Below are 25,144 nucleotides of genomic sequence, written 5' to 3' on the forward strand. Positions count from 1 at the left end.
TTAGGATTTGAATAACTTAAGAAAGACACATACACACAAATTATACTTTTATGGCTAATTTCAGATATTCTTCAAAATAAACTCTTTGTTTTACACCCTTTTCTAAACTAGTCTTCCTTAGTTGTGACTTGTATTCCTGATTGTTATATCATTTTTTATCCACATTTAATTATTTAATCTCCATCACAGAAGAGGAAGAGGGAACACGTGGCTCAGGTCTTGGTTTCTACTCGGACGACATTTATGCACGCACCAAAAACCGGAAACGGCTTTAAACCAGTAAACAATAGTGCCAGGCCCGAAGAAGTCCCTCCATCAGATCATCACATCGTGGTTATAGTTTGAATTAGAAAAACGCGTTTCCGGTTTCAGACTAGAATGTCTAAAGCGGAGACTCTGAGAGGGATCGTGACGCGGAGACTCGCCGCGGCCTCGCGGGAGATCCTCACGGTCGTGGACAGAATCGTGTCCGGATACGAGGACGAGGCGTCGGGCTTCAGAGACGAGATCCACCGGCAGCAGAAGCAGCTGGAGGTCCTGCAGGAGCAGCTCGCGCTCAGCGCGGCAGGTTGGTCCGAACTCCACCGAGATAGTTAGACATTAAATATTTAAGATCAGATGACACACATATATATATAATATATATATATATATATATATATAATATATATATATATATATATATATATATATATATATATATATATATATATATATATATATTTATATATATTTATATATATTATATATATATTTATATATATTATATATATATATTATATATATATATATATATATATTATATATATATATATATATATATATATTATATATATATATATATATATATTATATATATATATATATATATATATATATGTGGGTAACAACCCACAAATATAAACTTCTGTCCAGATGTGCGGCGCAGCAGGAGCCTCGGGCCTGTTGAGGAAGACGAGGAAGATGAAGAGCAACCAGAGAAGCTAAAGGACTCAGCAGAGGAAACTCCATCAAGGTTCCTTCATGTTCACTTTATCTCCACAAAGAAAACACATTTATTTATGTCTTACCTTTTGTAATATCGGCAGAGAAATGATCAACAATGTAGTATAATGTATTAATATATAATATATAATATATATATATATATATAGATGTCAGCATAAGAAGAGGAAGCCTGGCAGACCTCAGATCAGTGAGACACAGAACCACGTGGACCTCAGGATCCGGATCCTGGAGGACTCTCGGACCGACGTGCTCTCAAACAACGGTACGACTAAAAGCGTTTCCTGGTCGACGGTTTCACACCGTTTCAAAGTGTCCTCACGTCCTCGTCTCTCTCTCCTCCCTCAGTTCTGAAGAAATGTCCGATGCTGAGGCTGAGGTGTCCTCGAGGCCTGGAGGAGGCGGACTTCGTGGACCTGCTCAGGTCCAGCTTCCCTCAGCTGTCCGGAGACGACGGACGCTTCGACGTCTTGACGTCGGACACGAGACGACGGTTGAAGCCTCTGAGGGTGAAGACGCTGACGGCGGAGGAGATCCAGCGGAACGTCGGCTGCACGGGAGGGAAGTCCACGCTCTACATCCGACTCAAGGTATAGAACCCTCGGAACCACAACGTTCCTTCTGCTCCTCATGCCATTTAATTGCGATTAAAAATTGTAATCGTTGCCCAGCACTAGTTTTTACACAATCTGGTTAAAGTGAACGCTTTATTAGAGGAGAGATTTTAAATGAGAACATGAAGAATAAAATGTTTTTGATGAAATATCATGTTTTTAAGCTTCGTTTCGGCTGCTTTTTCTGACTAAAGTGTTCGTCACACATGATGTGTTCAGGGACCGTTGGAAAGAGGAAAACCTGACGATAATGTTGTTTTTTTACAGATTCTGGCTGAGATGAACGGTGTAGTTTTGGTGATTTGTTTAATGAAAACATGCTTTTTTTGGGGTTCAGACGGTGAAGAAACAGATTCATCTTCTTGAGTTGGAATGTTTGAAAAGTTCGCTTCACTTTTATTTCAATTCTAGACAAAAAAGGAAGAAGAGACGAATCCTCCACAGACGAACGCCGCTGACGAGTCTCTGCAGACGAGTGATGAAGTCAGACTTCAGACGAGGTAAAGAAACGTGACGGTAAAGAATGAAACACGCTGAGCGACACGACGGGTTTTCAACCATCGGTGTCGCCTGAAGCCTGAATTTAGTTTTTTCCTTAACGTGAATAAAAAAACATTTCCAGCATCAGTCGCTGCATAACAAGTGTCGACGTTAATAATGCGTATTGAAAGCAGTGGAAGTGCCTCCATTTATTCCTGCAGTCAAACATCTGCTGGGTTTTCGTCCAATCAGATCGCTGCTGATCGTTTATTCGAGACATTTTTGATGATAGTAAATCGTTGTATTTGGGTGCAAAAAGCAGTCGACTATTTTTTTGCGAGTAGTTAAGAGAAGAAAACACGTCAAACATTGATGGTGACTAACATGACCTGAACATAACAACCACAGTCCATGAAGTGTTTCTCCATCGTTTTCTAAATCTAACTGAGTTTCATGTGAAGAAGGAACTTTATTTTGAAAATAATGTTTGCATGTAAAGAGCATGTAGTCGACACGTGTTGCTGGACTTCAGTAAGAAACCGCACGAAAATTGAGGAGTAACTTTTCTAAAGGTATACGAACTGTTGCGTGATGACGCGTTAGGACCTAACCTGGCTAAAATAAGGAGTATTCCCGACATTTTCTCAGTCAGACTTTAAACTCCTCACTTCTTAATCTTTGCTCCTTGTTCCTTCGGCAGCCCTGTTCAGGAGGTCGAAGGTCGCGGAGAAGAAGTGTCCATCGGCTCAACATCACAACATCAAGACATGGAAACAGAGGAAGCTGCTGATGATGATGATGAAGGTGGGACATCAGAGCGAGCCGAGAGTACAGGACACGGTGGCGTTGAAAAGGAAGAAGAAAGAGAAGAAGACGATCGGAAACCAGAGGAGAGCGACGGCGAGCCGAAAGAAATCGACTCCGAGCTGCAGTCGGAGACGTCGAGGAAACAGAAGACCGAGAGCAGAGACGTTCTGTCCTGCAGAGTCTGCGGAGCGCCGCACGGATCGGAGGTGGCGTTCGTCAAACACGCCTGGAGTCACGCGGACGACCCGGGACGCCTCTGCGGGGCGTGCGGAGAGCTCTCCGAGTCCGGCGACGCGCTGAGGGATCACCTTCAGAGCCGCCACCGAACCGATGACTGTCACTCGTGCGGGGAGTCTTTCCTCGGTGTTCTCGGTGGCCTCGGCGAGCGCGTGGAGAAACCGTACGAGTGTGACGTTTGCCGCGACGCATCGAAGGTGTCCTCGGAGGATCACCGGAAACCCCGCGAGGCGGGCAAACCGAACAAACGTCGCGCTCGCCGCAAAGCGCTCGCGCTGAAGGAACAGTTTAACGCTCGCCGCGGGACTTGTGCCGCCAAGAAGACGCACCTCTGCGGCGTGTGCGGCAAATCTCTCAGCGACTACAGGTCCCTGACCCGCCACAAGATGACCCACTCCGGGGAGAGACCCCACAGCTGTCAGATCTGCGGGCGGCGTTTCAAGCTGCCCGGCACGCTGAGGCAGCACGAGAAGATCCACGCGGACCGAGAGCGCTCGCACCTCTGCGACGTCTGCTGCAAGATGTTCCTGACGAGCAAGCAGCTGCAGATCCACCTGAGGACGCACAGCGACGAGAAGCCGTACCACTGTGGCGAGTGCGGCCGGGGGTTCACCACCAAGGGGCCCCTGACGATCCACATGCGGGTCCACACGGGGGAGACACCGTACCGCTGCCCCGACTGCGGCTGGTCCTTCAAACGCAAGATCAACCTGGACAACCACGTGACGATCCACTCGGGCCTCAAGCCGTTCGTCTGCGGGATCTGCGGTAAAGCGTGCGCCCGGAAGTCGTACCTGACGGTCCACATGAGGACCCACAACGGGGAGAGACCCTACAAGTGTTTGCTCTGTGACAAGGCCTTCACCCAGAGCCACTGTCTGAAGACCCACATGAAGAGCCACCCGGCGGGCGAAGCGGCAACGTGACACTGACAACCGACCGAATTCATTTTTACATTCTGTGATACTGTGAATATTTGTTTATTTCTTATTTATATGAATCGGTTTTTTTTGTGTAAAGTTGCTTGTAACGCTGTGAACATCTGTACAATCTCAGTTTTGAGGTTGTCAGATGGTGACGTGAACTGTAGTGTGTTTGATTTAGAAGTAGTAAGTAGTACTGAAGTACTCCAGTCAGCTCGGTGAGGTTGTACTAAACCACAGCATGTTCACAACGACGGGAAATAAAAGGCTCATGTTCATGTTTACATTGTTCCGCGTCTTATTGAGTTTTGGACAAATGATGATTTCATCATTTCCGTATGACATCACTACCGTATGACATCACTACCGTTACCTGACGGCTGCTCCACAAACAGACTGATGTTCTGCTTGTTGGTCACATGTTGTGATAAACTTACTTGTGAGGGTTTTATTGTGTTTGAGACGACCAGAGTTCTCAGCTTCTACTGGAGTCAAATGATTCATCTTTTTCAAACCAACAGTTTACATTTATAAATTAGTGCTGGGCAACGATCAAAATATTTAATCGTGATTAATCGCATGAATTTTTTGCGATTAATCTGATTGCTATGGCAAAGTTCAATAATGAATTCAAAAGTAGTGTATTGCGCACTTTTATTTTAAAAGTACTGCTATATGAACAAAAGGGCAATAACATTTGGTTCACGAGATGCAGGTAGCATGTTTTATACTGAATGTGAATATAATTCATACTTTGTTGGCATCTTATTCTGAAAACCGGATGTTCGGCTGAAGAAACCGTATGTTGTCTCACGTTAATCTTTCCGCTAACTTTCAAAGTCCTTCGCTCGCTCCCGATTTGTGCCGTTTGAATGCGTTTACCGTGAATGTCAGCATATAGGTGCACTAACATGTAAGTGTCTGCTGACTTTACCGCAGTGATGTCCAGTAGTCTCCAGGGAGAGCAACAGCTGGTGCAGCTTCTCTCTTTATTTCTGCCCCTCCCCCCCTCGACCAGAAGCGGAAGTCGCCTTTTCTCTACGGCAACCCTGAAGGGACATCATATCTCCAACTGACTATAGGATGTTTGCTGGCTTTTATCCCACTGTTCTTGTCATCCTCTTGTTATGTCTATTTATTGTCTCTTGTCTTTCAATAAAAATAAAAAAAATAAAAAAATTTAAAAATGCGTTAACGCGCAATAAAATAATTGTCGGCGTTAATTAATGAATGCGTTAACGCAAAAATAACGCGTTAACAACTTGCCCAGCACTAATATTAATACAATGAATAATCTGTGATGATGGTGTTCTATGAACTGGTGAGAGCAGGACTGGTGTCAATTGTTTTTATGCAAATCATGTTTAATGATTTCTTTACGGTACATTACAACAGGCAAATATATTTTTCACATGATTGCGTCACTGGGAGGTGAGGTCCCAGGACAGCAGCACTATTTGAATATCATCAGTTATGCATGACACACAAATACGTTTAAAAAAGCTCCAAAAAGCAAACTGTAATTAGAATAAGTATCAGATCCATTTCATCAAACAGAAAGATGATGACAATGTATTCATAGAGTATTGTTTGTTATTTGTCAAAGAGTGTAGCAATATGGTGTTTATCAATAAACAACAATTCAATGCACTTTGTACAGCTGTTTATTTATTGAACCAAATGTAACAATGTAAACATAAAGTACATTAATATGTTCATATATATATTTGACAGGATTCAGATGATGCATATAAACAAAGACTGGTGTGTATTCAAATCTTCTCGTTCCCGTCTGCGTGATTGAACGTGTTGTGTTATTTTAGTCTTTAGTTTGGAGGCAGGACGGGATAACGTTTGTCTTCTACATCGTCTTCCACATTCTCTACGTGTTCTGTTCATAGCTGAAGCTGTCGCTCATCTTGGCCAAGACGGAGGGCAACTAGAGCCGCAAATTGATCCGACTTCTGCTTCAATGCATTCTGGGAGATGTAGTGTATGTGCACAGGGAAACCTTTGAAAGTGGCTGTAATGCATAGACGCTAATCAGATCACTCTATGAGTACTGATACTGATACGATACTTATTACTACCTCTGTGACTGATGCAAACAAGTAAAACTCCAAATCAACTAAAACTGTAACGATTAGTCGATTAATCGTTTAATCGACAGAAAATAAATCGTAGACTAATATAACAATGAAATAATAATTTCTGTATTTTTTTAAAGCAAAGAAAGCTTCTTAAACGTGAGGATGTGATGCTATCTTTAGTAATAAATGACATCAAACTGAATATCTTTGGGTTTTGGTGTGTTGGTCGGACAAAACGAGACATTTGAAGATTTTACCTCGGACCGTGGGAAGTTGTAACGGACATTTTTTTTACCACTTTCTGGCATTTTAAAAACAAAACAATGGCAGAACTAATCTGAAGAATAATAAATAATGAAATAAGTCTCAACTGCAGCCCTACTAGCAACCAAAAACTATACTCACTAGCACCGACCCAGGTGGACCATACCTTTACAAATACAGTCAACTACTTTCCAATGCCCTCACAATCCTAGCAACCACTTCAACACCACAGCACATCTCCACTGTGACTAATCAAATCAACAAGACAATCCCAGTGGATTACAGCTCACGTTATTGTTGAATCAGCGTAGCTTTATACAAATCATTTTAATTTACACATAAAGGATTCAACTTGCATCCCAATGTTTGAGTTGTTTTGGAAACAATAATCACAACAAATCTGGAATTGATACATAAGAATCAGAATTTCTTGTTTCTAATCAAAGCAATCTCACACGACCACAACCCGCTGTAATGTGACATGACAAACTGTCCATGGAGTCCAACATACTCTCAAATTGACTTTCTTCTTGTCTTTAGGCACTTTTAGAAGAGCAACATGATAGTTTTCCCGCCCTGTGTAGATACATCAGAGGCAACGCCAAACTGCTGGGCAGATAAAACCAGAGCATAGAAGCTTTTAGCACACAGTGGACCTCGGGGCTCAGCAGCTGCGGGGCCTCTAGAGCAACGATAACAAGGAGCCCGACGAACCAAAACCACAGCACGCCTGTTATGGCCATGACCGTGTGGGAAGCCCTCTGCTTTGACTGGTCGACTCGCCCCTTGTTCCCGCCCACTTCCCCTGGCCCCGGACGAATCAGAACACGGAGAATAGAAAGGCTGCAGAAAGATACGATAAGTGTATTTACGGGCAAGAGGAAGAGCAATGAGAGGTAAGTTAAAGAAGGAATGAGCAGAGCTGCTACACAGTTCCATCCAACACACAGCAGCCAAACACATCCAATGCTGATGTTTCTGATCCTGACCCCCGGCCCCTTTCTCAGCCCCAGGTAGGTGACGGGGTGAACGACAGCCAGGTATCGCTCCACACAGGTGAGGACTTGGAAGAGGCCCTCTCCGTAGTAAGTCGTGGCTTGAAGCAAGTACCCCATGTCCTTCATCTCTGGGAGACCGGTGAAGGAGCCGCAATAGTAGGAGGCAGACCCCAAGCACCAGATCAGCTCGGCGGCAGCCATGTGGTAGACGAAGACGTCGGAGTCGCTCGTCGTAGAGGACGAGCGTTGGCGGCCCAGATACAGGACGAGGATGGAGATCGGCAGCAGGAGGGCGACTCTGGTGATTGTGAAGGCGGAGCCGATCAAGACAGCAACTGTGGATTCGAAGCAATCAAAAGGCACTGAATCGAGGGAGGAGTTGGAGGCGGAAGAGGAGTTGACCGACATATCTACTGTATGTGGAAGCCTGAGGAGAAGAAAGAAAAGGGACTGTGCTGTAAAACAACTTCTGAAAGGTTGCATTCAAACAAAACCAGTGACACAACTCCTCCTTTGGCAACGGCATTAATTAGAGATCATCTGTTGGGCAACGCCACTAACATCCTTTGATTGTTGGACCCTTGCGATGAATTTGGGCAACCAAAGTTCTTACGAACTATTCTGAGGGAAACAAGAACATCTCTAACAAATTTGGCAACAATCCATCCAACGGTTGTTGAGACATTTCACTAAAGAACAAAGATGTCAACCTTAACAAGAAATACCACAAATCGGTAGGATTCGTCCTTTGGGGACCATGAATGTTCGTACGCAATTTCATGGCAATCCATCCAATAGAGTTGTTGAGATATTCCAGTCCGGACCAAAGTGGTAGACCGACATTGCAATCCCAAGAGCCATTTCAGCAAAGCTAAAAATATGAACTGGAATTCATTAAAAGCTGAAAAATACGAATTTTGAGAATTTACTATTGTCAACATGGCGACATCTGAGTTGGTGGTTAGCAGCAAACAGTGCTAACCGTGCTAACGATACAAACTACAGTGAACAGAGCTTTTTATATTTTATTTTATAAAACAATCTAGTATATAATGTAGCAATAGTAACTTGCTGCTTCACTAATGCTCTGAATGTCGTATGCTACTCTTTGAAGTTATCAACGAACACCCACCTGGTCACCGGTGTTTGACTGAGATCGTCCTCCTCCTGCGTTTCCAAACTAACTGACTGGATCCTGGTCAAAATATATTATGTAATACTCGTGTCTGGCTGTGGGTTATTGATGATGTTCATGTGTCAGAGTGACGGATGGAGGCAGCAGGCGTTTTGCATGTTTTACAACTAATTTACTCGACTCAAGCCCGTGAATCAATGTATGCAAATTTTCCTCTCACGTGATTCTTCCAGGGAGCAGCAGCACTGCTAGTGAGCTGGTATGTTTTCTAAGGTCACTTGTTAAGTCACCGGTCTACTCTCCACTTTTCTCACTCCCAAGAAAACACCACAAAACGGAATATAATCACAATTCACAGTTTATTTAAAGCTTCAGAGATGAGCCATGAACAAAAATCCACCAATCAAAAAAGTTAAACAAAAGACAAGTCATAAACCTGAGCTCCTGAACCATAAAAGGCTTCTCAGTCTGGCAGCATCTGTAACTATGAGGGCAGTCTTGGTTATTAGATGCCTAATTTCAATATTGTCAAATTCTCAGAAAACGTTCAGCTCATAGTTTTGGTTTTATGGCCCACAACTTGTATTTGAGTCTCGCAGCTCTCATCAACCGTTCTCATCAAACAAGCTGTGATAAACTGTTCACCAGAGACTTTTCTCAGGCGTTGGTGGAGACCAAACCAGAGCTTAAAGGCTAAAACAACCATTTGGTTCAAGTGGTGAAAAAAGTGTCTCAAGTGTTTTTTAACTGTTGTCTCTCAGTCTAACCCTAACCCTTAAAAATGTGCTCGCTAATGTGAAATAGTTTATGAAAGTAACTATCAGCCATTAGCCGAGCTAGCGTCGTGGTGCTATGGATGGCAATTTGCAGATCCCCCAAAAAATAAAATCCCAAAGACTCTGACCTTTTATCTGTCGCCACCAGCCACTCAAAGATAAACTTTACAAACTGTACATGTATTGTTCCTAGCCAATGAACGCTAATTGTATTATTCCAATGGTTTAATTTATGACCAAATATCTTCAAAAGTTATCAGCATCAGCTGCATTAAATGCTAATTACCAAAAGTAAGCGAGCTAACATGCTAAAGTGAAATAATGGACGTGACAAACATCGGCGTGAAATCACTTTTATTTGCATTTTACAACTTTAACATTTTGCAAAATTTGCTCTTTTGCTGACCAACATTGACCAACATTGAGATGCAAAACATGTAACATTTAGCCTAGCTTAGCACGTAGACTAAGAACAGGTGGAAACCCCTGGCTAACATTTGGCTAAAATCAGCTATTCTAACAAAAAGTCCTCAGTACTATCAGCCATTAGCCGAGCTAGCGTCTTGGCTCTATGGATGAAAATTTTCAGCTCCCCAAAAAAATAAAATCCCAAAGACTCTGACCTTTTATCTAGCGCCACGAGCTAATCAAAGGTGAACTTTACAAACTGAACAAAAACGTATCGTTCCTAGCCAATGAATGCTAGTTGTATTATTCAAATGCTTTGGTTTGTGACCAAATACCTTCAAAACTCATCAACATCAGCCTCAGCTACATTTAATGCTAATTACCAAAAGTTAGCGAGCTAACATGCTAAACTAAGATAACGGACATGGTAAACATTAGAAAACAACAGCGTGATATCACTTTTATTTGCATTTTACAACTTTAACATTTTGTGAAATTTTCTTTTTTCTGACATACCAGCACTTAGATGAAAAACATGTGCCTTATTTAGCCTAGCTTAGCACGTAGATACAGAGCAGGTGGAAACCACTCGCTAACATTGGGTTAAAATCTGCACAAAAAAACATCCTCAGTCCATTTGATGCTTTTCAGCAGCTTATTAGCACTTTTTTTGTAAGAAAGGATTCATGAATCTATAGTAGAAACTGCATACAGTCAAAAGTGGTAAATAAATAATCACAATCAAATTCAGCAAATTAGCATGTGAAGCAGCTCTGGTGCTGACATTCACAGATTCATCCGTCCATTAAACTGGATGCTTGACAGGATTCAAATGACCCGTGAGCTAAAACTGCTGCGTATTCAAATCAGACATGTGACCCAGAACACCTGTGTGTTCTCTCAGTCTTCATGTGTCCTTTCAAGGCAGCTGTTGTTTATATATTGTTGATAAAAGACAAAGAAAATGTGAAAGAAGAACACACGAAATGTTCAGAAATAGAGCCGTGGTTGCTTAAAGTGACGGCAGCCAACAGAACATGTAGGTGTCCTCAATCACCTTTAAAGACTCATCTGTGTTTATTATCTACAACCATTTACATAAGTTACTACGAGCAACCACGGACGCATTCGGCTGAGAGTCACCAGGTAACACGGTCACTCGTTAAACTGAAACACCTGTTGCTCTGAAACGGTCGTGATGTCAGTGTTGTGTTAACAGCCTGGTAGTTTTCCTGCTCTGTGCAGGAACAGCAGAGGTAACACCAGACTGCTGGGGAACGAGAACCAGACTATAATCACAATTAAATAACTCTCACATTGAATATACACTGATGAAATGTACACCACACCGGTAATCAGGGCGCTCAAGGACCTCAACGTCAGAGCTCCCATTATGGCCATTATCATGAAGAAAGCCCTCTGCTTTGATTGGTCAACCTGCACCCTGTCCCCACCCACTTCCCCCGGCCCTGGACGAATCAGAACACGGAGAACAGAAAAGCTGCAGAACGACACGACAAATAAAGAGAAGACCAATAACGAGAGGTTTAAGATGATGGTGAACCAAGGAAACTTTGATATGATATATTGACCGAATGCTGCAAAGCAAATCGCCCAAACGCACCCAATGCTGATGTTCCTGATCTTGACCCCGCCCGCCTGTCTCAGCCCCAGGTAGGTGACGGGGTGAACCACAGCCAGGTAGCGCTCAGCACAGGTGAGGAGGTGGAACAGAGTCTGTCCGGACCAGATGCTGAAGGTGATCTGCTCCCCCACTACCTGTATCAACGTTTGATTTGTGTAGATGCCATAAAACACCAACGGAGGCCCCAAAACACCGATCAGCTCCAGGGCGACCATGTGGAAGGTGAAGATGTCGGAGTGGCTCGTCATCGCGGTAACAGAGCGTTGTTTCCTCCAGCGCTGGAAGCCCATGTGCAGGACGAGGATGAAGAGGAGGAGGAGGAGGAAGTAGGCGACGAAGACAAAAAAGGAGATGACAATGTCGTTACGGCAATCGGCGAGTGGGAGGGAGGAGTTCAGGGAGGAGTTCAGGGAGGAGTTGACCGACATGTCTATTTGTGTGAACGGAGAAGAGAGACATCGTCAAAATAAGATTCAGAATAAATATGTGAGACAATATTTAGCTTGAACATGAAGCCTTCATGAATACAATGCACTCAAAGTGAGAACCCTTTGCAGCTTCATCACATCACTAACTTCCTTTCTGACTGTCGACATCCGATCTCATCCAATGAATGCAACAACATGACATGACATTACTCTACAATGTCTCACTGTTGGATACTTCTTCCTGCACTGTTTGAGTTCCTACACTCGGAGGGCATCCAGGACACAAAGTCAAACATCCAACTGAAAGATACCTGAGTACACTCCTAATCTCACATGCTGTAAAGGGATTCTAAAATTATTTTGAAATGTTATTTTACAAATCTGAATTGATGAACTTAATGAAAACGTTATTAAAGAATAAAAATATATGTTAGCAGCAACAGTGTGAGATGTACACGGTATCAATTTAAGCATTTATCCGAAATGGATGTAAACACTTTGGCGACCCAACTGCAGTACACATGATAAGATAAAATGTAATAATAATAACATCAACAATAATGATAATAGTGTGAATTTGTTCAGGTAAAAGAAAGAAGTCTAAATTAAAGAGAACGTCTTCTGATATTGTTAAACACTCACCTGAGCAGTTTGTGATCGTCCTTCTCCAGCGTCTCCAACCTCACTGACTCACTGCTGTCTGGCTCACACACATATTAATGCATGCATGTTATGAGTGTGTTTATGAGCGTGTTTGTGTGTAACATAGGAACAAGTGAGAGCACGGCTTCTTTGCATGTTGCAGAACTGATGAGAGTTTCTGCGGGTGGATGGCGATAGGTAAATGTATTTTCCTCGTTGTTGCTCTGCAGTGAGATCAGAGCGCAAACATCCGAGCATGGTGGCTTCAGTTAAGAGGCAGGCAACGCAAAATCATGAAACCATTTATTCTGCATCACTATATCATTACCGCCTGTCTAGATGACACAACCTAAACACACACGTTCATAATTGGGAGTAAATGTTGTCACCTTTATCACTTCATTTGAATACAGGAACATTCATTCATTGAAACTTTCGGTAACACTTTATAATAACTAGACGCTATGAAGGATTAGTTAAGTATGAGTAAACGCTTCATTCATCCTTTATAAAGCATTGTTCCTACATTAACACTCATTAGTAAAACGTTCATAACAACAGTTATAAATGTTTTATTCTTCATTAATAAGCTCGTCTGTTATGTGTTTGATGATTGTGTTTTCATACTTTATAAATTATGGATTCCACATTTCTAAATTAAATATTATATATATTACAAACCAATTATTAAAGAGTTGTAGATGATTAATAACATAATTTATAAAGTGTTAGTAAATCAACTTTTATTTCAGACTCATGAGTCCATATAGTATCAAAAACAAATACAACAATATATAAAATACAATACAATACGAGGACACCAAGACACAAGTGTGATCATTGCAGTTAAAAAAGTCACTCGTTAAAAACATACAGACATTTGTTCCAATGTTTCCAGAAACAAGAAGAATATCTTGTGTCACTCTGTGTTGGATCAGTGAAGGCTTTTATTATAATTACATTTTCTGAGTCATTTAAATTTGTTGATAAAGTTCCTCAACACAGGATGGAAGGCGGAACATTCCGACTCAGAAACATATGACGAGCACTTGTCCATCTTGGAAGCTTGAGCAAGATTCTAAAAGCATCATTAGATGCCACCTGAATCTTCTTCATTTTGGCTTTACTGTAGCTGCACGGCTCTGAGGAGAGCTGTTTTAACGTCATCTGTACACATATGAAATTTACGTGCCAGCATATTAGCTTGAGCATACAAAAACACTCTTTTTAGAGTTGAATTTGATGTCATACTGCACGCCATACCGTGAGCAGACTCTGAGCAACTGCTGTAAACCAGTGCTATAAGGAGACAGGACCACTAAGTCATCAGCGTACATCAGATGGTTAACAAGACTTTCCCCCACCATACATCCTGTCTTACACTCTTAGTTTTTTCGAAAGATCATCCATATATAGATTAAAAAGAGCAGGTGACAGTATTCCACCTTGTCGGACGCCATTGGTCACTAGGAAGGGTGCAGATACACTCTTACCCCATCTAGCTCGCATGGTTCGATGTGAATACCAAAAGCTCAAAATCCTAGTCAAGTATGGAGGGACCCCTCGCTCTTGTAGTTTGACAAACAATTTAGAATGATTAATTTGATCAAAAGCTTTAGATGCATCCAGGAAACACATAAATATTGTGTAGTTATGTCTCCTGTACTTACTAACAACTTCCTTCAGTGTGTATATGCATAAGTCTGTGCTATGTTTACTTTTAAAACCAAATTGATTGTCAGTGGTTATTATGTATTCTTGATTAATAATAAAATGATTAATAACTTATTTAGATGTACATTATTCATACATTTATATATATAATGATTTAGATATGCACTAATGGTTAGGGACTATGTTAATATATGCTTTATAAACGTGTAATAATACTGCAATTCATCTATTATCTATGCCTTATAAAGCATTTATTAAGTGTTTTGTGTGACCTCAACTAGTGAGGACTATCTATGCCTTATAAAGAATTGAATTAATGAGTGTTAAAGTAACAATACTTTATAAATGATGAATTAAGTGTTTACTCATATTAACTAATGCTTCATAGCGTGTAGTTGTTATAAAGTGTTACCGATGATGTATTACATTTTGTATTTAAATGAATAAATATAATAATTCACTGTGTTTGTGTTTGATTGTGTTCGTGTTGAACGATCTCTCTACAGTTCATGCAGCACAGACGACAAACTGATGATATTCAAATAGTGCTGCTGTCCTGGGACCTCACCTCCCAGTGACACAATCATGTGAATAATACATTTGCCTGTTTTGTAATGTACCGTAAAGAATATATCATTAAATCTGATTTGCATGAAAAACACAGTCCCCCTCTCAGCTGTTTTTAACGCACCTCGTTAAGATGTATTTGGATCAGATTGCAGTGAGAGAGTTTGCAGACGCAGGAGAAGCTCTGCTGAGCTGTTCTTTAGAAACGGGCGAGTTAAACATTGAGTTAGTCAGATACTTAGTTATTTATGTGTTTTAACTGTAGAGGAAACTGATGATACTTTATAAACTAAATCTTTGTGTTAAACTTCATTTCCAGGGTTTTCATGTTTTTATTGATATCGTTTATAATTTCTTTGCTGCAAAGGTATTATACACTTGTGATTCAAGGTTCTCACACATTTAAATGCATATTTTGTCTTTTTACATGTTTTTATATTGTATTAATTAAATTAGTCTTACTTGGAGAACCCATTATTTCAAGTGAATTTTGTCATTAACAAAAACAATGTAACCGTCTCCATGATATTTGAATTTTCCTCTTTTGACGAGACATGTTTTGTTCTCTCTTCCTCTCCCTTCGCCTCTTCAGACTTCCATGTATTTAAACATGTCAGTCAACTCCTCTTCCTTCAATATCTCCCTCTTCTTCCTCTTCCCCTCCCCTCCAACTCCACCTTCCATTCTCCCATGAGCAAATGTTTCAGGTCCAAAATGAGCATCTATGTCTTCTCTGCGACCTCCTTCCCGTACCTCCTCATCCTCCCTCTCCTCATCCGCATCATCTACCTGGGCTATCAACAATATAAGAAGCAGGGCTCAGCTGCCATGGCTGCAACAAGTCACTCTGACATGTTCACCTATCACTCCATTGCCATGCAGCTGAATGAATTCGTTGGGTTCGCTACCTTCTTTTGGGGCGACTACATCGGTCTCAGAGAGATGCAGTTGACAGGGGCTTACATCTGGACCGTCAACTCCCTCGGACAGGGAATGTTTAACCTCCTCATCTGTGCTGAGCGCTACCTGGCTGTGGTTCACCCCGTCACCTACCTGGGGCTGAGACAGGTGGGCGGGGCCAGGATCAGGAACATCAGCATTGGGTGTGTTTGGCCGCTGTGCTTTGGATGTGTGACTGCAACGAGTTTAACCAGCCATGAGTTCAGCCTGATCTTTTATTCCTGCGTTGTCGGCTTCTTCTTAGTTGTCCTCTTTTTTTGCAGCGTCTGGGTTCTCTGCGCTCTCATGCGCCCAAGGCCGGGGAAAGTGGGTGGGAAAAGGGAGCTGGTTGACCAATCAAAGCGCACGGCTTTCCACACCATCCTGGCTATGATGGGAGTGTTGTTGTTAAGGTTTGGGGGGAATCTGTTGAGCAATGTGATATACCATTCACATGTGAATACCGAGGTTTGTGTGGTGCTGATGTCAACGATGTGGTTCAGTCTGCCCAGCAATTTGATGTCATCTCTGCTGTTTCTACAGCGGGCAGGAAAATAACAATGCTGCAAATGAAACAGTGAATCAGGAGGAGGATGGATTACATGTGAGAGTATCGCATATAGCAGCTGTTTAAAATATGGTTATATGTTGAATTAGAATCTTGAAGGTATTCCTATGTTTTATCAAGCATCATATGGGGTATCATTTAAAGTTTCAATAACAGGATGGTGAGAGCCACAAGAGAAGAGAGAATGGCACTGACTAGTCTGGAGTGGAACCATACAACATGGTGTCATCTGCATAAAAACGTATGTCGTTGCACTGATTAGGAACAATACTGTCATTTATGTTTTAAGTAAATAGTAAGAGACCAAAAATATAACACCAGCGCAATTTAGCGTGTTAGCATGCTAATATTTTCTGATTTGTACCGAACAAAAAGTACAACCAAGTCTGATGGGAATGCCTGTAGTTTTATAAAAGGTACTGCTTCATAAAAAAGTAGTGTACTAATAAAATAGCTGATGATCGCAGTAGTGGATTGAGAGCCATGAAAACGCCTGAAATAATGAGACATATGGGATACAATTGAATGTAAAAGCCAAGTTAAAAGTGTATGTTCAATAATGTGTGTGATCCTGAACATAAAGCAGACCCACTAATTTTCAGATGGTCTTGGACGACTACATATTTGCAGATATTTTTTCTTCTGGTGGGAAATCTGGACCGAGACGTGAGTCCCAGCTGTGATTAAAACACAGACAGGTGTGGCTCTGTGACAGGGTTTCATCTGAATACACTTGCTTCTTAGTTTGGAAGTAACTTGAATCTGGTCAGACGTTGATCTTCATGCACTGATTGCTACGTTGTTGGCATCAAAGTAAATGGTTGTAAACTGGTCTTCTAAGAACTCTATTTATATTTAGAAAATTTCTTTTTCTGTTTAGGAAAGTTAAAAATAATGATGTTGTTTGCACTAATCAGTGAAGCTGTAGTATAATATGTACTTTATTTAACTATAACGTAGCATAATGATATAATGTATAGCGATAACGTGACTGTATTTAAATAAAGGAATACATGTAATCAGAGTTTACTGTGTTTCTGTTTCTGTTGAACGATCTCGCCACAGTTCATGCAGCACAGACGACAAACTGATGATATTTAAAATGACTCGTGATTTGAGATGCTACAAACAGCTGCCCTGCTGCAGTGCCCTTGAGCCAAACACTGAATCTGTACCAGTAAGAACTGACGCTGCTCTTGTGGAAGACGTCAGCCATCAAGAAAATTTGCCTGCTGTCAAACAAAAGCAATTTGTTTTGTGATATGCAAAACACAATCCACACACAGACACACACACACACACACACACACATACAGACACACACACAGACACACACATACACACACACACACACATACAGACACACATACAGACACACACACACACACATACAGACACACAAACACATACAGACACACACACAGACACACACATACACACACACACACACATACAGACACACATACAGACACACACACACACACATACAGACACACACACAGACACACACACACACACACACACACACATACACACATACAGACACACACACACACACATACAGTGTGTAGGATCCCACTAGTTGGTCCTCTGTCTCCTCAGTTGCGGCACTAGCATCCCGAGAAGGACCTCAAACTGTCCCATCCCGGAAATCTATTCAAATCTTTAATTCAACAAGTGTTGGATCTTATGCGAATTCGCATCACTTCTCGTACGAACAGTTTTGATTTGAAATAATTAGATACCCCCGCCGTATAAAGGCCTTAAGGAGTAAGAGCTAGAGCTGGTCTAAGCGCCCTACTTCGGATTGCTCTCTTCTTGCACAGGCTGGTGGAAATGTGGCAGTGTGCAGGTTGGCTTGCACAGCCGTTGTCACACGTGAAATTTGAACTACTCTGTATTCTTGGTAGTGCCATCGAGGTCACGCTGCCATCGATCCTTGTGCAATCTGACACAGTTTGGACGCGAGTCTATGTGCTTTAGCTGGGGTTGTTTCTTCATTGGTGTTGTTTGTGGGGACCAGACTCTGGTTACTTTATCACACAGAAACCCAACTGGCGAACTTAGATTCGGCCAGCCGCGGCACTGGTCTTTCAACTGATAAAGTCACAATTACCAACTTCACTCGCTGTGACTGATCTAACACAACACTATTGCAGCAGTATAGAATACACAGTCATTTCTAAACAGCACTAACGGAACTCTGCGGTCCGTAAACATACACAAGAACACGTTATAACAATACAATAATCTTAAACAAAACAATACAAGGTAATAAACAAACTATGACCTAACTCTCTCTGCCCAGACACCAAGCCTCTTACTCTGAGAAGACTTCGTAGCGGTCGATGTGGTTCTTCGAGTTTCTTGGTTAACTTCCGATTAATCCCCGCTGCCATACGGTGGATTTATCGCCGCGCAGCTTGAAGCTCCGGACCCCGACTTTAAGGGAATTCTCGTCCTTACAACCGGCAAAATATCTAAATGAATGGGTAGAGAATGGGGCATAGAATTGATCCGTTCTCTTCTTCAGGATCCAAAAAAAAAACAGGCAGTCTATTGTTCGTCCAGCGAAGTTAAGACTATTACCGAGGGTTTTCTTCAAAAGCCATAACCTTTCATGCGAATTAAATAGTGTGGGATTGCACAAAGCTGGAGGTGAAGCAGAGTTTAATACTCTCAGGGACAGCAGAGTTTGGACCCAAAATCACTCGTAGGTGAGACTTAACGTCTCACTGGGTTTGGTGTGATCTTAACTCAAATCAGGCTGTTGACTACCCAGTAGGCCGATGTAGGCCCAACTCTCAAATCCCTTTGTTACAACCACATGGTGAAGTCCCAACAACTGCAACCATGAAAAAGACTAAATCATCTGAATTACTTTGATTCTGAAGAAAACATCAAATTGAGATGACTTCAGCACAATATCTGAAGTTATATTGTGCACCAGTGAACCCCTACAATCTGTCAGTTGGCTTATCATATGTAAAGAAGATCATCATGATAATCATATTAATCTGAGATGAGATAAAACACTTTTAGTGGCTGTGTATCCTCGTGATTTGAGATGCTACAAACAGCTGCCCTGCTGCAGTGCCCTTGAGCCAAACACTGAATCTGTACCAGTAAGAACTGACGCTGCGCTTGTGGAAGACTTCCACCATTAAGAAAATTTGCCTGCTGTCAAACAAAAGCAATTTGTTTGGTGATATGCAAAAAACAATACACACACACACATACACACACACACACACACACACACACAAACACTCACTCACTCACTCACACATAAGTGGACCAGATATCAATGAAAGGCTGTCATTGATTTCGGACACGCCAAAGGACGACAAGAACTCCTACAAGGTGGGTGTTCTCTAATGACGTTTTCACTGAGTTTATTAATTTAGATTTGTAAAATAATAGATGAGATCGGATGTCGACAGTCAGAGAGGAAGTTAGTGATGTGATGAAGCTGCAAAGGGTTCTCACTTTGAGTGCATTGTATTCATGAAGGCTTCATGTTCAAGCTAAATATTGTCTCACAAATATTTTCTGACTCTTATTTTGACGATGTCATTCTTTCTCTCTCTTCTCCGTCCACACAAATAGACATGTCGGTTAATTCCTCCCTCAACTCCTCCCTCCATCTCCCACTCGCCGATTGCCGTAACGACATTTTCATCTTCTCGTCCATCTTCGTCGCCTACTTCCTCCTCCTCCTCCTCTTCATCCTCGTCCTGCACATGGGCTTCCAGCGCTGGAGGAAACAACGCTCTGTTACCGCGATGACGAGCCACTCCGACATCTTCACCTTCCACATGGTCGCCCTGGAGCTGATCGGTGTCTTGGGGGCTCCGTTGGTCTGTTATGGTATCTACACAAATCAAACGTTGATAAAGGTAGTGGGGGAGCAGATCACCTTCAGCATCTCGTGTGGACACACTCTGTTCCACCTCCTCACCTGTGCTGAGCGCTACCTGGCTGTGGTTCACCCCGTCACCTACCTGGGGCTGAGACAGGCGGGCGGGGTCAAGATCAGGAACATCAGCATTTGGTGCGTTTGGGCGATTTGCTTTGCAGCATTCGGTCAATATATCATATCAAAGTTTCCTTGGTTCATCGTCAATTTAAACTTCTCGTTATTGGTCTTCTCTATATTTGGCATATCTTTCTGCAGCTTTTCTGTTCTCCGTGTTCTGATTCGTCCAGGGCCGGGGGAAGTGGGTGGGGACAGGGTGCGGGTTGACCAATCAAAGCAGAGGGCTTTCTTCATGATAATGGCCATAATGGGAGCTCTGACGTTGAGGTCCTTGAGCGCCCTGATTACCGGTGTGATGTACTTTTCAACAGGGTTCCTTCAATGTAAGAGTTATTTAATTCTGATTATAGTCTGGTGCTCGTTCCCCAGCAGTCTGGTGTTACCTCTGCTGTTCCTGCACAGAGCAGGAAAACTACCAGGCTGTTAACACAACACTGACATCACGACGAGTTAACAAGCTTTAAACATTGAATTAAAACCGTTAGCAGCATCAAAATGTTTGGTTGTTTCATGTTCGACTGTCAGAATCCACTCAAGTTCTAAAGAATTCACAGAATCACGACTGTTTCAGAGCAACATGTGTTTCAGTTTAACGAGTGACCGTGTTACCTGGTGACTCTCAGCCGAATGCGTCCGTGGTTGCTCGTAGTAACTTATGTAAATGGTTGTAGATAATAAACACAGATGAGTCTTTAAAGGTGATTGAGGACACCTACATGTTCTGTTGGCTGCCGTCACTTTAAGCAACCACGGCTCTATTTCTGAACATTTCATGTGTTTTTCTACATTTTCTTTGTCTTTTATCAACAATATATAAACAACAGCTGCCTTGAAAGGACACATGAAGACTGAGAGAACACACAGGTGTTCTGGGTCACATGTCTGATTTGAATACGCTGCAGTTTTAGCTCACGGGTCATTTGAATCCTGTCAAGCATCCAGTTTAATGGACGGATGAATCTGTGAATGTCAGCACCAGAGCTGCTTCACATGCTAATTTGCTGAATTTGATTGTGATTATTTATTTACCACTTTTGACTGTATGCAGTTTGTACTATAGATTCATGAGTCCTACAGATAAAAGCGAGCTCTTTCTTACATGTTGTGAAATAAACTGGGAACAATGTGCTGACGAGCTGCTTTGAAGCATCACATGAACTGAGGACTTTTTTTTTTAAGAATAACTGATTGTAGCCAAATGTTAGCCAGGGGTTTCCACCTGCTCTGTATCTACGTGCTAAGCTAGGCTAAATATTACATGTTTTTCATCTCAATGTTGGTATGTCAGCAAAAGAGAGAATTTAGCAAAATGTTAAAGTTGTAAAATGCAAATAAAAGTGATTTCACGCCGATGTTTGTCATGTCCATGATCTTACTTTAGCATGTTAGCTCGCTTACTTTTGGTAATTAGCATTTAATGCAGCTGAGTGTAGAAAGATTGTAGTAAAGTCTGAAAGCATAAAGTATAGCTATTATAACCTGTAACCCTTTTGATTTCAAAGTATAACCAGCACAACATATAGCATGTTTACACTTTTTATAACCATCATAATGTGAATTGTTTCATTTTATGATCGCTGTGATTGAACATATAAACTGTTTAGAGTTAGACACTTTGTTTAAAATAGTCACTAGAGCCTTACAGTGCTTCTGGTTCTAGCAGGATCAAACCAGTTACCACCAGTTACATTCTGTGTCAGCTCTAGAGAGAGGAGGACTCATGATGAAGGAGGTGCCAGCCTTAGATCAGCAGAAAAAGCAGCAGAAAAACAGTGAGATTGGGGCTTCTCCCCACCCCAACTAGAGAATGGGATAGACCTCTTACCCCCTCAGAGATGGCCAAAATAAGACCCTTTTAGTTACCCAAAATAAGACCCTTTTAGTTACCTAAAATAAGACCCTTTTAGTTACCCAAAATAAGACCCTTTTTCTGTCTTACCCACTTAGAGGAGGACAGAAGACCCTTTTGCTATCAGAGGACAGCATCAAAAGGAAAGATAGACCCCCCATAAAAGTAGGAATGTCAGAGAGCTGACTGAGAGCAGCACTGACAGGATGAGAGCAGAGAGAGGAGGGAGAGGAGAGAGAGGAGAGAGAGGAGAGAGAGGAGAGAGGGGAGAGAGGGGAGAGAGGAGAGAGAGGAGAGAGAGAAGAGGAGAGAGAGGAGAGAGAGGAGAGAGAGAAGAGGAGAGAGAGGAGAGAGAGGAGAGGAGAGAGAGGAGAGAGAGGAGAGAGAGGAGAGAGGGGAGAGAGGAGAGAGAGGAGAGAGAGAAGAGGAGAGAGAGGAGAGAGAGGAGAGGAGAGAGAGGAGAGAGAGGAGAGAGGAGAGAGAGGAGAGAGAGGAGAGAGGAGAGAGGAGGGGGAGGAGAGAGGAGAGAGAGGAGAGAGAGGAGAGAGGAGGGGGAGGAGGGGGAGGAGGGGGAGAATAGCCAGTGAGTGAGTGAAGAATACCTCATTACAAAACGATGATGTTACACGGTTGAACGTCCTCAACCGTGTAACATCATCTGCTGTTTGGACTATTTTCTGCTCTCTTTCTTCCCCTCGACCAGCTCCCGTCTGAGTCGTTGACTGCTTTACTTTATCTAAACCTTTTATAACATATAACTTTTTATTTCAGTCGCAGTACGGATCTGCACTGACGACACATTGTTGGCTCAGGTTACAATGAAGTAATACCCACCAAACATTTTACTATCATATTAAAAAAAACTTCACCTGAATTCTTTATATTGAATTTTAAACTTTCAGCCTCTGTAGACTACTGCTACAGGAGAAATGGTTGTTGAAATATGACCCTTTCAGTTGATATAACTGTGCACTGATACAATATGCTGCAGATCCCTTGCCTCAAGTTACTTTACTTAAAAATGTTAGCAAGGGGACACTGGTCCTGGATCAGTACTACGCAACTGTATCAGAATTTGTATTCATCAGTTAACATACAGTGAACATTAGTTGATTACCTTATCTAAAGTGGGTTTTAGAATAAAAAAGGACAAATCATTCACTCACAATAGGTTTGTTGACGATCAGATAATTATTTACTCAACTAGAAATACACACAAATGTATTTAAGGATCTTAAAGGAGACACACCTTGTTTTCTGTTGAAGCTGTGTTCGTGTCCTGTTTCTCCCCAGACTGCTGGACCCTGCTGTCCTGTCACAATACGTATTGTTGAAGTAGGCGTGTCTAGAAAATGTGGAAAACAAACAGAACTGGGAGCTATTTGCATTTTGCAAAACCAACAATAACAATAAGATCTCAAGAATTGTCTTTCCATCCAACACGGAGCAGATGTTTCATCGACTGCTGGTCAGATTGTGTGCAGGATGGAGTCAGGGACATGAAGTCTGAAGAGACCTTGTTCTAAACCTTGGTGGTGCAAGCAGCTGCTTGGAGCCTTGGCTAGAAGGCGGTTGATGCTCGCAATGAGGAAAACCATAGAGTTGAGTGTTGATGACACGTTTCAGAAGGTAGGTTTCAGGTCCCGGTTCTCATAGAGGACTCCTCGATCATCAGACAGCAAATGTCAGGCCATGAAACCTGGAGTTTCAGAAGTGATCTCTGCTGATCACAGAGGATTTGAGCTTCTAGTGCGGCCTTGTTGGAGTAATATCATGACTTGAGTTTTAGGTTAACACCTTGAAAGCCCAAGAACGACCCAGTTATACCCTCGCAGCAGCAACACCTATTGTTCAGTGATGCCCTAATAATTCATCAAAACACCAAATCTACTATTCCTACTGTAACTGTGACTGATCCGAATATTACGGCTGCTCCTAACAATAATATAACTGCTGCTGCCAACACCAGCCAGCTTTTTAGCCAAATATTTTGACAATATTATTCATACAGAGTGGTATTAGTATGTTTACTGTAACAGAGTATTCATACTGAGTGGTATTAGTATGTTTACTGTAACAGAGTATTCATACTGAGTGGTATTAGTATTTTTACTGTAACAGAGTATTCATACAGAGTGGTATTAGTATGTTTACTGTAACAGAGTATTCATACTGAGTGGTATTAGTATTTTTTTTACTGTAACAGAGTATTCATACTGAGTGGTATTAGTATGTTTACTGTAACAGAGTATTCATACTGAGTGGTATTAGTATTTTTACTGTAACAGAGTATTCATACTGAGTGGTATTAGTATGTTTACTGTAACAGAGTATTTATACTGAGTGGTATTAGTATGTTTACTGTAACAGAGTATTCATACTGAGTGGTATTAGTATTTTTTTTACTGTAACAGAGTATTCATACTGAGTGGTATTAGTATGTTTACTGTAACAGAGTATTCATACTGAGTGGTATTAGTATTTTTTTTACTGTAACAGAGTATTCATACTGAGTGGTATTAGTATGTTTACTGTAACAGAGTATTCATACTGAGTGGTATTAGTATTTTTTTTACTGTAACAGAGTATTCATACTGAGTGGTATTAGTATGTTTACTGTAACAGAGTATTCATACTGAGTGGTATTAGTATTTTTACTGTAACAGAGTATTCATACTGAGTGGTATTAGTATGTTTACTGTAACAGAGTATTCATACTGAGTGGTATTAGTATTTTTTTTACTGTAACAGAGTATTCATACTGAGTGGTATTGGTATTTTTACTGTAACAGAGTATTCATACTGAGTGGTATTAGTATGTTTACTGTAACAGAGTATTCATACTGAGTGGTATTAGTATTTTTTTTACTATAACAGAGTATTCATACAGAGTGGTATTAGTATGTTTACTGTAACAGAGTATTCATACTGAGTGGTATTAGTATGTTTACTGTAACAGAGTATTCATACTGAGTGGTATTAGTATTTTTTTTACTATAACAGAGTATTCATACAGAGTGGTATTAGTATGTTTACTGTAACAGAGTATTCATACA

At 41.6% G+C, this 25,144-nt stretch overlaps 1 protein-coding gene across 1 annotated transcript; it reads left to right on the plus strand.

Annotated features, from left to right (window-relative positions):
• Positions 1-260: 260 nt before the first annotated feature.
• Positions 261-4,350, plus strand: LOC142943436 (uncharacterized). Its single transcript, XM_076084951.1, has 6 exons — positions 261-568; positions 916-1,015; positions 1,155-1,270; positions 1,354-1,595; positions 2,031-2,119; positions 2,800-4,350. The coding sequence occupies exons 1-6, from the start codon at positions 379-381 to the stop codon at positions 4,067-4,069; spliced, it is 2,007 nt and encodes a 668-aa protein (XP_075941066.1). The 5' UTR covers positions 261-378; the 3' UTR covers positions 4,070-4,350.
• The last annotated feature ends 20,794 nt before the right edge of the window (positions 4,351-25,144 follow it).

This window comes from Anarhichas minor, unplaced genomic scaffold (genome assembly GCF_050575085.1).
Source record: "Anarhichas minor isolate MPS153535 unplaced genomic scaffold, ASM5057508v1 ptg000137l, whole genome shotgun sequence".
Taxonomy (NCBI): Eukaryota; Metazoa; Chordata; class Actinopteri; order Perciformes; family Anarhichadidae; genus Anarhichas; species Anarhichas minor.

Coding starts and splice junctions, on each gene's coding strand:
- LOC142943436 (XM_076084951.1), top strand. CDS start 379: ATGTCTAAAGCGGAGACTCTGAGAGGGATCGTGACGCGGAGACTCGCC. Junction 1,016..1,154: donor GCAGAGGAAACTCCATCAAG/GTTCCTTCATGT, acceptor ATATATATATAG/ATGTCAGCATAAGAAGAGGA. Junction 1,596..2,030: donor CGCTCTACATCCGACTCAAG/GTATAGAACCCT, acceptor TTTCAATTCTAG/ACAAAAAAGGAAGAAGAGAC.